The following is a 15,098-nucleotide window of genomic DNA, read 5'->3' as shown; positions in this document are numbered from 1 at the left end:
AGCTCAATCAAGTTTATGAGACATGATTTTCCATGCACAAAGCCATGCTGACTATCCCTAATCAGAGTTTGCCTTTCCAAATACATGTACATCCTGTCCCTCAGGATTGCCTCCAACAACTTGTCCACCACCAATGTTAGGCTCACTGGTCTGTAGTTCCCTGGCTTATCCTTACCACCCTTCTTAAACAGTGGCACCATGTTAGCCAACCTCCAGCCTTCCAGCACCTCACCTGTTATTATCGACGATACAAATATCTCAGCAAGAGGCCCAGCAATCACTTTTCTAGCTTCCCACGGAGATCTAGGGTACACCTGATCAAGTCCTGGGGATTTATCCACCTTTATGCATTTCAAGACATCCAGCACTTCCTCCTCTGGAATATGGACATTTTGCAAGCTGTCACCATTTATTTAGCTACTTTCTATATCTTCCATGTCCTTTTCCACAGTAAATACTGATGCAAAATACTCGTTTAGTATCTCCCCCATTTTCTGCAGCTCCACACAAAGGCCACCTTGCTGATCTTTGAGAGGCCCTATTCTCTCCCTAGTTATGCAAGATTTGTGAAGGTTTGTAACTCAGGTTGAGGTTTAGGGTGTAGCTTTGCTCACTGAGCTGTAGGTTTGATATCCAGACATTTCATTACCTGGCTAGGTAACATCATCAGTGGTGACCTCCAAGTGAAATGAAGCTGTTGTCTCCTGCTTTCTATTTATATATTTGTCCTAGATGGGGTTCCTGGAGTTTGTGGTGATGTCATTTCTTGTTCATTTTCTGAGGGGTTGATAGATGGTATCGCTTCACTTGGAGGTCACTACTGATGATGTTACCTAGCCAGGTACACACTCCCTAGTTATCCTTTTGTCCTTAATGTATTTGTAAAAACCTTTTGGCTGCTCCTTAACTCTATTTTCCAAAGCTATTTCATGTCCCCTTTTTGCCCTTCTGATTTCCCTCTTAAGTATACTCCTACTGCCTTTATACTCTTCTAAGGATTCACTCGATCTATCCTGTCTATACCTTACATATGCTTCCTTCTTTTTCTTAACCAAACCCTCAATTTCTTTAGTCATCCAGCATTCCCTATACCTACCAACCTTTCCTTTCACCCTAACAGGAATATACTTTCTCTGGATTCTCGTTATCTCATTTCTGAAGGCTTCCCATTTTCTAGCTGTCCCTTTACCTGCGAACATCTGCCCCCAATCAGCTTTCAAAAGTTCTTGGCTAATACCATTAAATTGGAGAATGGCCAATTTTAGAACTTAAACTTTTCCATCACTATTTTAAACTAATAGAATTATGGTTGCTGGCCCCAAAGTGCTCCCCCACTGACACCTCGGACACCTGCCATGCCTTATTTCCCAAGACGAGGTCAAGTTTTGCACCTTCTCTAGTAGCAACATTTCTGATATTGAATCAAAACATTTTCTTGTACACACTTAACAAATTCCTCTCCATCTAAACCCTTAACACTATGGTAGTCCCAGTCTATGTTTGGAAATTTTAAAAAATCCCCTACCATAACCACCCTCCTTACAGATAGCTGTGATCTCCTTACAAGTTTGTTTCTTAATTTCCCTCTGATTATTAGGAGATCTATAATACAATCCCAATAAGGTGATCATCCCTTTCTTATTTCTCAGTTCCACCCAAATAACTTCCCTGGATATATTTCCAGGAATATCCTCCCTCAGCACAACTGTAATGCTATCCTCTTTCAAAAATGCCACTCCCCCTCCTGTCTTGCCTCCCTTTCTATCCTTCCTATAGCATTTGTATCCTGGAACATTACGCTGCCAATCCTGCCTACCCTTGAGCCATGTTTCTGTAATTGCTATGATATCCCAGTCCCATGTTTCTAACCATGCCCTGAGTTCATCTGCCTTCCCTGTTAGACCCTTTGCATTGAAATAAATGCAGTTTAATTTGTTAGTCCTACCTTGTCCCTGCCTGCCCTGACTGTTTGACTCACCTGTTCTCAGCTGTACCAGTCTCAGATTGATCTCTTTCCTCACTATCTCCCTGGGTCCCACCTTACTAGTTTAAATCCTGAGCAGCTCCAGTATATCTTCCTGCCCGTATATTAGTCCCCTTCCAATTTAAGTGCAAACCGTCCTTTTTGTACAGGTCACTTCTACCCAAAAGAGATTCCAGTGGTCCAAAAGTGTGAATCCTCCTCCCATACACCAGCTCCTCAGCCATGCATTCAACTGCTCTATCCTCCTATTCCTGCCCTCACATGCTTGTAGCACCGGGTGTAATCCAGAGATTACTACTCTCGAGGACCTCCTTTTTGAATTGCTGCCTAACTCTCTCTAATCTCCCTTCAGAATCTCAACCTTTTCCCTTCCTATGTCGTTGGTTCCAATGTGAACAATGAACTCTTGCTGGCCCCTCTCCCCCTTGATAACATTCTGCCCCCTCTCTGAGACATCCTTGATCCTGGCCCCAGGGAAGCAACACCATTCTGATTTTTCGCTGCTGGCCACAGAAACGTCTGTCTGTACCTTGGACTAAAGAGTCCCCCAACACAATTGATCTCTTGGAACCCGACGTACCCCTCATTGCATTAGAGGCAGTCTCAATACCAGAAACTTGGCTGTTCATGCAACGTTCCCCGAGAATCCATCATCCCATATGTTTTCCAAAACAGCATACTTGTTTGAAATGGTATAGCCTCAGAAGGCTGCTGCCTACCTCCTACCTTTCCTGGAGTTAACCCATCTATGTGACTGTATCTGAGACTCCCCCCCCCCCCCCCCGCCCTTCTTATAACTGCCATCCGTCATATACTGTTGTTGTTGCAAATTCCTCATTGCTTCTAACTGTCTCTCAAACCGATCCATTTGATCTGATAAGATTTGCAACCAACAGCATTTATGGCAGATATAATCCACAGTAACCCTTAAACTCTCTTTAAACTCCCACATCTGACAAGAAGTACATATCACTGTACTAAAGGCCATTTTTGCTCCTTCACAATCTACAGACCCAGAAAATAACACTGTTTTATTCCTCCACTAAACACTGCCCCAGGTTAAATTAATAGTTATGGTTTATATTTTAAATTTATTCAGGAGAAGTATCTCCAAAAACACATAATCAAGAAAGGACCCACTCCGCTCACTACTGCAGATTCTCTGTAGGCCACACTTAAAACAATGATTAACTTCTCTGATTCTGTGCTATGAACTTTGCCCAACCATTCCTCCAAGATCAGTTGTGAATTTCACTGTTAATTTTCCCAAACGCACTCCGATGTACAGGGATACATGAATTCAAACAGCAAAGGTAGTAACTGTGCAGGTTCACTGTTGTCAGTTTCTTTCTCTCTGTCTTGCACTGACCTCACCATGTGCTTCCTTTGTCAGTTCTTCTCCCTTTTAAGACTGCCTTGTTTTGACTTTTTTTTCCCAAAGTTCCAAAGCAATGCAACAGCAAATAAAACAGTTGTCATTATTAGCCAAAGGGGTAGAACTTAAAGGCAGGAAGGTTGGTCTGGCAATAGCTAGAGTGTCTGCTTCTGGATTTGACATCATAGGAGGAATGTGATTGCAGAAATTTAGTAGATGTTGCCTGGGCTGGATAGTTTTAGTTATGAAGAGGTATTGGAAAAACCAAGCTTGTTTTCCTTGGAACAGGGACGACTGAGTGGGCGATTGAAATGTATAAAATTATAATGGGCCATAGGGTAGACAGCAAGAGGAATCAATGACCAGATGGCATAGGTTAAGGTAAAGAGCAGGAGTCTTAGGGGGGATTTGAGGAAAATCTTCCCTCAGCATCGTGGAAATCTGGAACTGTCTGCATTTAAGAGTGATATACATTGACTTCCATAATTTCTAAGAAATATTATATGTAGACTTCCGATACCAAGACATATTTGGCAATGGGTCAAGTGCTGGAAAATGGCATTAGTATAATTAGATGATTTGTTTTTGACTAGTGCAGACTTATAGAAGAACAGCTGCTGTAGACCTCTGACAGTTTATGAAGAAAATAGTCAGACAGGAGGCTGGAAGAACACAGCATTCGGGTGTAACACCCGAAACATTGACTTCTTCACCTCATGATGCTGCCTGGTTTGCTGTGTTCTTCCAGCCTTCTGCCTGTTTACGTTGGATTCCAGCATCTGCAGTTTTTTTTACTCTATCCAAGCTGATGAAGAAAAGCAGATCAAATTTATGATACATCAAATGAAGGCGCGAAAGCAGAAATTAAGTCATTGCTTGATTAATTCAAATGTAAACGTTCATTAGAAAATTACAACCGAATACAACAGCTTACAAATCCGATGCTTGCTAATCCAGCCCTGAGACTTAATAATCTACTCGAGGCAGGACTATAAAAGGGGAAAATATCTAGGGTCTTTGCTGTGAGTACTGCCTTACTTGAAATGGGGTGGCTAGTGAGTCTGGGCATGCCCATGTGCAAATACTGTGGAAATACTTGATGTATTGACTCCTACATGCATAATGGGAACTCAGAACTACCTGTGTATCTATACTCCCATGGGATCAGGGGCAAAAGGTCATAATTAACTTCAAACTATCCAGTTAAAAACGCAGTCTTTTCCTACAGAAACTAAAAGTAGAACAAGATGTAATCGCTGAGATATATGGCTACTGTGTAATGGATGGACATCGGGAGAAAATTGCAAACTTCAAGATTGAGCCTCCAGGTCTGTTTCGTGGACGTGGCGACCATCCAAAGATGGGAAAACTAAAGAAAAGGATCATGCCTGAAGATGTCATTATCAATTGCAGCAGGTAAGAAAGTGTACATGATGTCTAAAATAAAATATCAAGAACAAACTAATCTGTGATTTAGGTTCCCTCATAACTGTCACATTTTCTTTTTCCATGATGCCAATAATTTTCCCAGTAGCTTTGAGTTAGATTTTTTTTTTCTTGTGATAACTGCTTATATTTGACAGTAATTGAGAACCTTCCTGTGTTTGCTTTATATGAAGCAAAAACAAACCCTGGTCACTTGCTTATAACGATTAAAAGAAAAAACTTTGGGAATTGGTAAGACTTTGGGACTGGGTTCCATCACTTAAGTCTGGTTTACTTTTAGCTCAGCTTGATGTAATAACAGCGTTTCTAGTCTCTAGTCTTCTCTTCTAGTTTTCTTCTCTCTCTCTTATATTAAGATACCTCAATATGGTCCCAAGATGTCAATTATAAAGAGTGGGATCCAGTGTAATTGTTGCACTTTAATGCCGAGGTGAATCTGGGATCAAATTGAAAAGCTTCTGATAGGTGGGGTGACTGGGCATTTGAAGCTGGATTTCAATGCAGCTTTCGACAGACTGGTTCCCAGTACAGGCACACAATCCTTTATCGAAAATCTGAAAAGTTCCGAAATCGAAAACTTTTTTTCGTGAAGTGTGCAGCGACATTTTGGCGTGCAAACAGATGACCCCACTCCATACCCATTCGAACCACATCATCAGGTGTGACATGGCGGCGTATTCCAGCACTGGCAGATGTCAATTGTGTCTCAGCTCTAATATTATTCACATGTGCGTTTCCTTGGAGGTGATTTTTAAAAAAAACTTCACTGGGAAAGTGTCATTTATTCTGATTTCTGAAAAACGATAGGCCCCAAAGATTTTGCATAAAGAATTGGGTACCTGTATCTTAAATGCTGGGTTGGTGATAACATATGTCGTTGGAATCCATGACTACATACATAGTGTACCCATGCTCCTGAGATAACGGTTTTATAGTTCTATGTCAAAGCAACAGGTATTAAACAATTATTTACAGTAAACTTAAAACATCTTAACTCAGCATATGTTTTAAGTAAATTTTAAAATTTGCATTCTGCATAAGAATTTCTTTTCGGCCATGGGAAGTTCTCTACTCTGGAGAGAAACAAAGGGAATGTTACTGAATTTATTTAAGGCTGAGTTTGATTTTTGATAGTCAGGGTTATGGAGGACAGAGAGTGGATTTGAGACCTCTGTCAGATCAGCCATGATCTTATTGAGCAGCAGAGCCAAATGGCTGCCTACCCATAATATATAGTGCAGGAGGTTACTTGTCACCTACTAACTGGTTTGCTGAGTTTTCATTGAGCGGCTTAGCTCACATTTAGTTTGAGTTAGTCTAACTTGTTCAACATGTGTGTTTTTGACTGTTGTTATAAAATAATCTCATTTTATTCAGAGATTCCAATATTCCAGAACCTCCAAAAAATCACCACTGGAAGGAAATACGTTTTGATAATAAAGTAACCTGGCTGGCATCATGGACAGAAAATGTTCAGGGGCTACTTAAATATGTCATGCTCAATCCAAGCTCAAAACTTAAGGTCTGTATTCCCTCAATGTCTGTCAGTTTCTTACTATTATGTGGCTCAAGACTTATCACACTATCTTGTTCTTTAAATTGTTCTTTCTTGACCAGAAGTGAGTAGAATGGTTTCCTTTCATCTTGCCTTCCTGACACACAGGTTTTCAAAAACAAATTTAGTAGCTTGTTGGAAAAACTCATCTGAGCTGAAAATGTGTTGCTGGAACAGCGCAGCAGGTCAGGCGGCATCCAGGGAACAGGAGAATCGACATTTCGGGCGTAAGCCCTTCTTCAGGAAGCAGGTCGGCTTATGCCGAAACGTCGATTCTCCTGTTCCCTGGATGCTGCCTGACCTGCGCTGTTCCAGCAACACATTTTTAGCTCTGATCTCCAGCATCTGCAGACCTCACTTTCTCCTCAGAGGGAAAAACTCATCTGCCTCACTAATGTCCTTTAGGGAGGAAACCTGCTATGTTTATCTGGTCTGGTCTACATGTGATTCCAGACTGTCAGCAATATCCTTCACTGTTAACTGCTGTCTGAGCAATTGGGGATGGACAATAAATGCTGGCCCATGTAATGACACCCTCATCCTATAAATTAATTTTTAAAACCCAACTTCTGTTTAGTTAACTAATGTTGTAGTTTGGGAGCAGATTGAGAATTTGTAGTATGATGGATAAGTGGAGTAGAGTTAGTGGCTAAAAGACACAGAATAACTAGTTTGGGAGAATTTATCTTGCTGTGGAGTGCTTAGAAAATCCTGTTGCCTTATTAAGAACAGTCATAGGAGCAAATTATAGTAATACGGAATTGGTACAGTTCAGAAGGAGACCATTCTGCTCATTGTGTCAGCACTGGCTCTCCGATGAACATTACAACACGGTGCCATTCTCCTGCTTTATCCACCTACCTTTGCACATTGTTTTTATACAGATACCCTCTTAATAGTCTCAACTAACTTTACCTCCACCACACTTTCAGGTAGTGCATTTCAAATGTAAACCACTCAAATGAAAATGTTTTTCCTCACACGGCACGGTGGCACAGTGGTTAGCACTGCTGCCTCACAGCGCCAGAGACCTGGGTTCAATTCCCGCATCAGTGGAGTTTGCGCATTCTCTCCGTGTCTGCGTGGGTTTCCTCCGGGTGCTCTGGTTTCCTCCCACAGTCCAAAAATGTGCAGGTTAGGTGAATTGGCCATGCTAAATTACCCGTAGTGTTAGGGGCAGGGGTAAATGTAGGGGAATGGGTCTGGGTGGGTTGCTCTTCGGAGGGTCGATGGGGACTTGTTGGCCCGAAGGGCCTGTTTCCACACTAAGTAATCTAATCTAAAGCTTGCTACATTTGCAAGTCACTTTAATTTGATGCCTTTTTGTTCTCATTCCTTCTTATGAGCAGGAAGAGCTTCTTCCCATCTATCTATGCCTGCTGTGATTTTAAAAAGTTGCATCATACTTCCTCTTAACCTCTCCCTACTGAGAGCAATCCCAACTTTTCCAGTCTCTCTAACTAATGTTTCTCATCCATGGGAACAAAATTTGGTGGTGTTTTTCAAGCTAAGGATATAAATAAATATCTAAGAGAGAAAACTTCTTAAGGGCTTTGTAATGAGAGTATACCAATATCTGAAGACATAAAATGAAAGTACCATGGATGTTGGAGATCAGAAAAGGTTTGCTGGATAAATACCCAGGAATGATTTGGTCTGTCTATCAGGAAAGGGTAGACCAGCTAGGTTTTTTTAATTCATTGGATGTGGGTGTCTCTGGTTAGGCCATCTTTTATGTTCAGCCCTAATTTTCCACAGGAAAGTTAAGAGTCAACCATTTAACTGTTGGTTCTGAAGTTACATGTAAATCAGACCAGGAACCAGCACAATTACCTTCCCTAAAAGGACGTTAGGTAGATTTTCTGGACAATTGGCAATATCCTTATGGCCATGATTAAACTCTGAATTCCAGATTTCTATTGAATACAAATTCCACCATTTGACAGGGTGGGTTTGAACCCAAGCCGTGTGTTTCTCTGGATTAATCATTTAGTGTTGGTACCACTAGGCCATTGCCCCAGTCCTGAATCTGGTGGAGTTCAGTAGAGTAAGAAGCAAATTGTTTGAAATGGAAAATTCCTGAGGAGACCTAATAGGGTGCATGTGGAAAGGATGTTTCTTCTTAAGAGAATCTAGATGTAGGAGTCCAGCTTTTAAAATAAGACTTCTCATGTTTAAGAGATGAAACTTTTTTTTTTCTCATAAGAGTCTTTTAGAATCCTCTTCCTCAAGGCACTGAAAGCAGGTTCCTTGAATATATTTGAGGCAGAGGAGGTTGATTGATTGTTGATGAGCAAACTGTTCCTCAAGTAGGTGGTAATGTGGAATAATCAGATTAGGCTTGATCTTTTTTACTGGCAAAGTATGCTGAAGGGTTCCTCTTATTTTGATGTACATGACTGGAGTCAGCAGGTTTTGAGGACATGAAATGTCTCTTCATCGTGAGATTAGTGGTGTTGTGTCTGGACTTGTACTTGAAAGCTTTCCTTTTTGCTCTTCTGTTGGCCAAGAACCCCCTCTGATATCTCTCAGAATTCTTTTGTGAATTCTGTACAAATTGCCTTTTCTAGCATCTTTTCATAAACAAAGGGCTGATTTGTTCATTCAAATGACTTGTTGTTTCATCAGGCATATGCCTTAATTGCATTAAGATCATTTCATGTTTTTTGTTCTGTCAGAATTTTTGAATTCATACATTTTTAGAACCCATTGTTTTGACCAATGGTTAATCAAATTCTAAATGTCTCCCTTTGATTGTCTAGATAATACAATTTAATTTATTGAACCATCCCAGTGTAATGTCCAACTGGAAATGAAATTGAAAACTTAAAGGTGTTGTTAGCCACAGATTTTCTCACAAAAATGTTCTTTTCACAAGTGTGTTCGTTGAAAAAAAATTTGCTGTTTAGGAACAGCAGAATTGTGATAATCACATTTTCCTTCCCATCCTTTGACACACAGATTCATAGTGATGCACGGCATGGAAACAGACCCTTTGGTCCAATTCATCCATGTAGACCAGATATCCTAAATTAAATTAGTCCCATTTACCAGCATTTAGCCCATATCCTTTAAACCCTTCCTATTCATATACCCATCTAGATGCCTTTTAAATGTTGTCATTGTACCAGCCACCACCACTTCCTCTGGCAGCTCATTCAATACACGCAACACCCTCTGCATGAAAAAGTTGTCTGTTTGATCCCTTTTAAATCTTTCCCCTCAGCCTACAATGCTCCAGGAAAAACAGCCCTGCCTATTCAGCCTCTCCCTCCAACCCCGGCAGCATCCTTGTAATTTTTTTTCTGAACCCTTTCAAGTTTCATAACATCTTTCCTATAAGAGGGAGACCAGAATTGCACACAGTATCCCTTAAGTGGCCTAGCAATGTCCTGTATAGCCGCAAGATAACATTCCAACTCCTATACTCCATACTCTGACTAATAAAGGAAAGCATAACAAATGGACCTTCACTATCCTATATGTCTGCACCTCCACTTTCAAGGAACTATGAATCTGCATTCCAAGATTTCTTTTCAGCAGCACTCCTCAGGACCTTACCATTAAGTGCATAAATCCTGCCCTGATTTGCTTGATTTGTTTTTGTGAATTCAAACTGCACTTCTATTCTCTACTTCAAGTTTTCAATTCTTTGCTCCCCTCATAATTAACATGTAGTCATACAGTTGGAGAACAGTAGTTGCTTGCAAATATCTTCTATAGATAGTGATTCATGATTGATAGGGAATGCTATTGATTTCTATAGGCAATAAACTTTTTGTGTGAGTCTTAAGTTATTTTTGAGCCTTTTGACCAAGGGGCATCAAATCTAAGCTGGATGATACCTTAAACCTGCATGTTTTAAAGCAAGAATATTTGGATAGCCTCAAAAATGACTATCTCCCTTGTGTATGGTGTAAACGTTCTGACACCAATTTGTAAATTCTTACAGAATTATGACTTAGATTAGCTAGTTCCAGACCGATTTGAGATTTAATCTGAATTCCTGTTTGGCTTTGTTCCACAATACCTATTGAGGAGGAGGTGCTTTGAACCCATTTACTTTTATTCTGAAATACAACGAATTGGAATATCGAGCAATTATTTGATGAATAGAATTGACTTTGTATTTTTGTCTATTAATACTAACAGGGTGAGAAGGATTGGCAGAAGTATGAAATTGCTCGGCGCCTAAAGGACAAAATTGATGCAATCCGGAGTCAGTATCATAGAGACTGGAAATCAAGGGAAATGAAAACACGGCAACGAGCAGTGGCATTATATTTCATTGACAAGGTACAATACTTTTGTTATTATATTGTATTTTTATTTAGCGCTGGTTTGATGTAGGGGAGATAGGGATTGTGTCGTATGACAGTGTAAGCCAGAGACAGACTAGTGTTTTGGATTAGGGGACATAGGCTTGAATTCTACAAAAATGCAAAGTAAGTAATTAGCAAGGGGGAAGTTGAGACTTATTGAGTACCCAAGGGGCTATCTTCTCATAATAGCTTGGTTGAAGAATTGAGTATGTGGCATCAGTATTCACAAAGATGCACTTAGAGAAGAAAGCAGTTAGAGATGGGATAGTAATCAAAAGGTCCTTCTCAAGGATAACTAGGGATGGTCAATAAATGCTTGACAAGCCAGTAATGCCCAAATCCTGTGAATGATTTTTTTAAAAAGCCTACTAAGAAGAATGACATTGCTAAAAACTGCTAAGTGACTGTGTCTAGATGGTATACATCCTGCAAGAAGTAAACATAGAAGTCGTAGAGTTATTAGCTAATACTGGCATCCATTCCAGGTGATGTCGATACAGGGCAGTGCCATAGAACTAGGGGATTTGCTAATTTTGCACCATAGAAAGGGAAAAGGAGGAAGGTTGCCTGCTCAACATCAAGGCTGAGAATGTTGATGAGTATAATTATCTGGAATAAAATAATTGTCTTTTTGGAAAGGCACAGCTAATCAAAGAGAATTGGCATAGGTTTGCTAAAGGCAAATCATGTTCACTACAACATTTAAAAGGCATCAGGATGGGATTATGGAAAGGAAGGAGGAAACGGTGAGCACTGCAGATGCTGGAGATCAGAGTCAAAAAGTGTGGCACTGGAAAAGCACAGCAAGTCAGGCAGCATCCGAGAAGCAGGAGTGTCAGTGTTTTTGACATAAGCCCTTGATTCCCGATGAAGGGATTATGCACGAAACGTCGATTCTCCTCCTTGGATGCTGCCAGATCTGCTGTGCTTTTCCAGCACCACACTTTTTGACATATGAAAAGAGGGGGTTTAGAGGGATATGGTGGCAAATGGGACTAGGTTTATTTAGAAATTCTGGTCTACATCAATCTATTTCCATGCTGTATAGCTGTGACTAACTTGAATTTTTTTTGAGGTGTTGAAACAATCAATGTTTTTCTTTAGTTTTCTCATTTTTTTGGTTTGAAGTAGTGAGTTAAAGTTGAGAATCTAATTTGGTACAGTAGCTTGTTTTGAAAGGTGGAGTAGGCAAACAAACTGATCTTTGTTTATGGGAAAGATAATTGTCGGTTAATTATTGAACTAAGAATGTTGCAGACTTTTTGGCAGCAAGAAGTGTTGTGACCATCAGATATATGAGCAGAATTAGGCGTTCGGACCCATTTAGTCTGCACCGCCATTCGAGCATGGCTAATTTATTTCTCAATCCCATTCTTCTACTTTCTCCCCACAATCTTTTGATCCCCTTACAAATCAAGAACCTACCTATCTCTATCTTAAATACACTGAATGATTTGGCCTCCACAACCTTCTGCGACAGAGTTCCACAGTGTCACCACCCTCTGTCTGAAGAAATGTCTCCTTTTCTCAGTTCTAAACGGTGCTTCCTCCACCTTGAGGCTGTGTCTTTGGGTCCTAGTCTCTGCTACTAGTAGAAACATCTTCTCTACGTCCACTGTATGCAGGCTTCTCAGTCTCCTGTAAGTTTCAGTCAAATATCCTGTCCATTGAGTACGGACCTAGAGTCCTCAACTGCTCATGTGCACTGAATGTTGCTTGACGGTTGGGCGCAAATGAGTTTTAAAAGGTAATTTGTAATTAAACTTAATTTCAGGGCTAATCTTCAAGCTAAATTAGTTCTTTAATCTAGTAACTAAAAGCTGCTCTATTTTATTGGGTGTAGTTTGTCATATTTCTGAAACAGGAGTCTGCTGATTCACTTTTCAGTGAAGATGGTTAACTTAACAGCTAACTTGATCCAGTTCAGAAACACTGTTTTTGAGACATTTAAAAGAGAGGGAACATCAGTGCTGTTTGGCTAAATGAGAGTGCTTGGAAGTTGGGTGAAAACAGGGAGTTAGATGAAGCTGAAAGATTGAGCATCACACTCAGTGTTAGTTCAAGCAATTCTGAAAGTGAGATGGTCCTAATGAAAACAGCCAATTGATAAGTGATACCTGCAGAGTTTCTCATACAATCTTTAAAGCATAATACATTAGCTTAAATAAAGTGAGGGACTTTCAATTATAATAGAAGTGTTTGAACCAGGGAACGCCCCTAGATTAATTGAATTAAGTTCTGTTCTCTTAAAAGGAGTAACTGGCTTAATCTAGAGAGAAGTCATGACCTCAGGCACATTGTGCAAGATGAGTACACCATGTGGGGAAATAAAGGATGCTTCCCATGTCCCTTATGTCTGCGTGTGCTAGGTGCAGCATTTGGCTAACTACTTTTGAGAGCCGGAGCTGTGGGTGGATTTACTGGAGCATTCACGATACTGAGAATTTCATGAACCTCAAGACTCAATGGCCCGTTTCTATGTTGTATCATTTCTATGTTCTATATGACAAGCCCTTCTTCCCCGGATCATTCTTGTAAATCATCCTCTGAACTCTTTCCAACTCCTGCATATCCTTCCTTCAATATGGAGCCCCAAACTGCTCACAGTATTACAAACATGGTCTGATCAGAGCCTGAGTCTCAGCAGAACATTCCTGCTCTTGTTTTCTAGCTGTCTCTCCATGCATGCCAACGTTGCATCTTCCTTCCTAACTGCCAGTTGAACCTGCATATTCACCTTAAGAGAATCCTGAATTAGAACTCCAAATTTTCTTATGCCTCAGATTTTCAAAGCCTTTCCCCATTTGGAAAATAGTCTACACCTCTATTCTTCCTACCGCTCACATTTTCCCGCTTTATATTCCATTTGCCACTTTTTTGCCCACTCTCCGAGCTTGTCCAAGTCCTTTTGCAGCCTCTCTGCTGCCTCAACACTATCTGTGCCTTCTTCACCCAGACCATTAATGGAAAGCGTGAATAGTTGCGATCCCAACATTGACATTTGCAAAATCCCACACATCGCGAGCTGCTATCCTGTTGAAGACTTCTTTACCTCCACACTCTGCCTTCTGTCAGTCAGCTAGTCATATATCAATAACAGTTTTTTGCCTGTAACACATGGGCTCTTATCTTATTAGGTACCCTCCTGTGGGGCATCTAGTCACAGGCTTCTGGAAATCCAAATGGATCCCATCCACTGGCTCTCCTTTGTCTAACTTGCTCTCCTTTGTCTAACTTGCTCATTATCTTTTCAAAGAGTTCTAACAGATTTGTGAGGCACAACCTTCCTTTGATGAAGCTATGTTGACTTGGCCCTATTTACCATAAATTTCCCAGTACTCCACAATCTCATCTTTAAAAGTGGACTTGTAAATCTTCCTAATGACCAAGGTCAGGCTAACTGGCCTAGGATTTCTTATTGTCTTCCTTCTTTCCTCTCCTCTTAAACAGGGGTGTTACATTACTGTTTTGCAATCCTCTGGGACCCTCCCTGACTCCTGTGACTCTTGACAGAGTGCAACCAATGCCTCTACAATATCCTAGCTAACTCGTTCAGAACACTGGAGTGTAGTCCGGATAATTTATCAATAACTGGCAGTTGGCTGGATAATGCATTGGTTAATCATGGAGAAACCAGTGCTAGCCAGCCAACTATGGAGAATGTTGGAAAAGGAAGCAAGAAACCATAGATTAAACTGGTTTTGACTGGGTTCTTTGAGGAGAGGGCTGTGTGCTTAGAAGCTACTGGACTGGGAAGCTGTGTTTGAGATATACTCTAGTTTTATATTTAAAGAATTGTTAAATATTTTGAGAAAATAATCTCTATTTGTAAGAAATCAGTGAATATTCCTGAGAGCCTGTTGGAAGCTGTTTGCATTGAGTTAAAGCAAGGTACAATCCCATGTGCCTGTAATATAACACATTGTTCGATGATTCCATAAAGATCTGGTACTCATAGTTGAAATTGTTATCCAACTGGCAAATTACAATTCTTTTATTTTCTATAAATTTTCCCTTAACTGTGTTCGGTATTGAGTGGAGCATACAAACAAAGGGGGTTGGATGTAATGATGCACCTTAAATAGACTATATTGCTGTTTAGCTTTGCTCTGCTTGTTTTTTTAATTAAACTTAGTCTCTGAGATTTGTTAGTCATAATTTCTGATTAGGAACAACTGGCAAATTTCAGTGTCATTGAATATTTTAAATTCACTATGTTGTGATAGTGAGGCTGATTTAGTTTGGCTTGCTGTGTCATAACAGGTAACAAGGTTAACCTAATGCCATAGTTGTACATGTGGATCTCTCCACAAGAAATTTAACTTTTTATTTACTTCTTTCTCTGTTACATCCACTGCTTCCAAAAGATTTCTTGTTTTTGACCTAAATTGACCCAGCAAATCTTTAATAATCTTT

The 15,098-nt window shown here is 40.3% G+C and overlaps 1 protein-coding gene across 4 annotated transcripts in view; it reads left to right on the top strand.

The window, feature by feature from the left end:
• LOC122548918 (DNA topoisomerase 1-like) overlaps positions 1-15,098 on the top strand; it is a 115,974-nt gene that overhangs the window by 88,036 nt on the left and 12,840 nt on the right. For all 4 annotated transcript variants that reach the window (XM_043687893.1, XM_043687897.1, XM_043687895.1 and 1 more), the window contains 3 exons: positions 4,588-4,775; positions 6,183-6,327; positions 10,513-10,656. In XM_043687893.1, the coding sequence (XP_043543828.1) occupies positions 4,588-4,775; positions 6,183-6,327; positions 10,513-10,656 (477 nt within the window). The remainder of the gene's footprint in view (positions 1-4,587; positions 4,776-6,182; positions 6,328-10,512; positions 10,657-15,098) is intronic.

This window comes from Chiloscyllium plagiosum, chromosome 4, assembly GCF_004010195.1.
Source record: "Chiloscyllium plagiosum isolate BGI_BamShark_2017 chromosome 4, ASM401019v2, whole genome shotgun sequence".
NCBI lineage: Eukaryota > Metazoa > Chordata > Chondrichthyes > Orectolobiformes > Hemiscylliidae > Chiloscyllium > Chiloscyllium plagiosum.
Note: the sequence above shows the minus strand (reverse complement) of the source record. Positions and strands in the feature narration are given on the sequence as shown.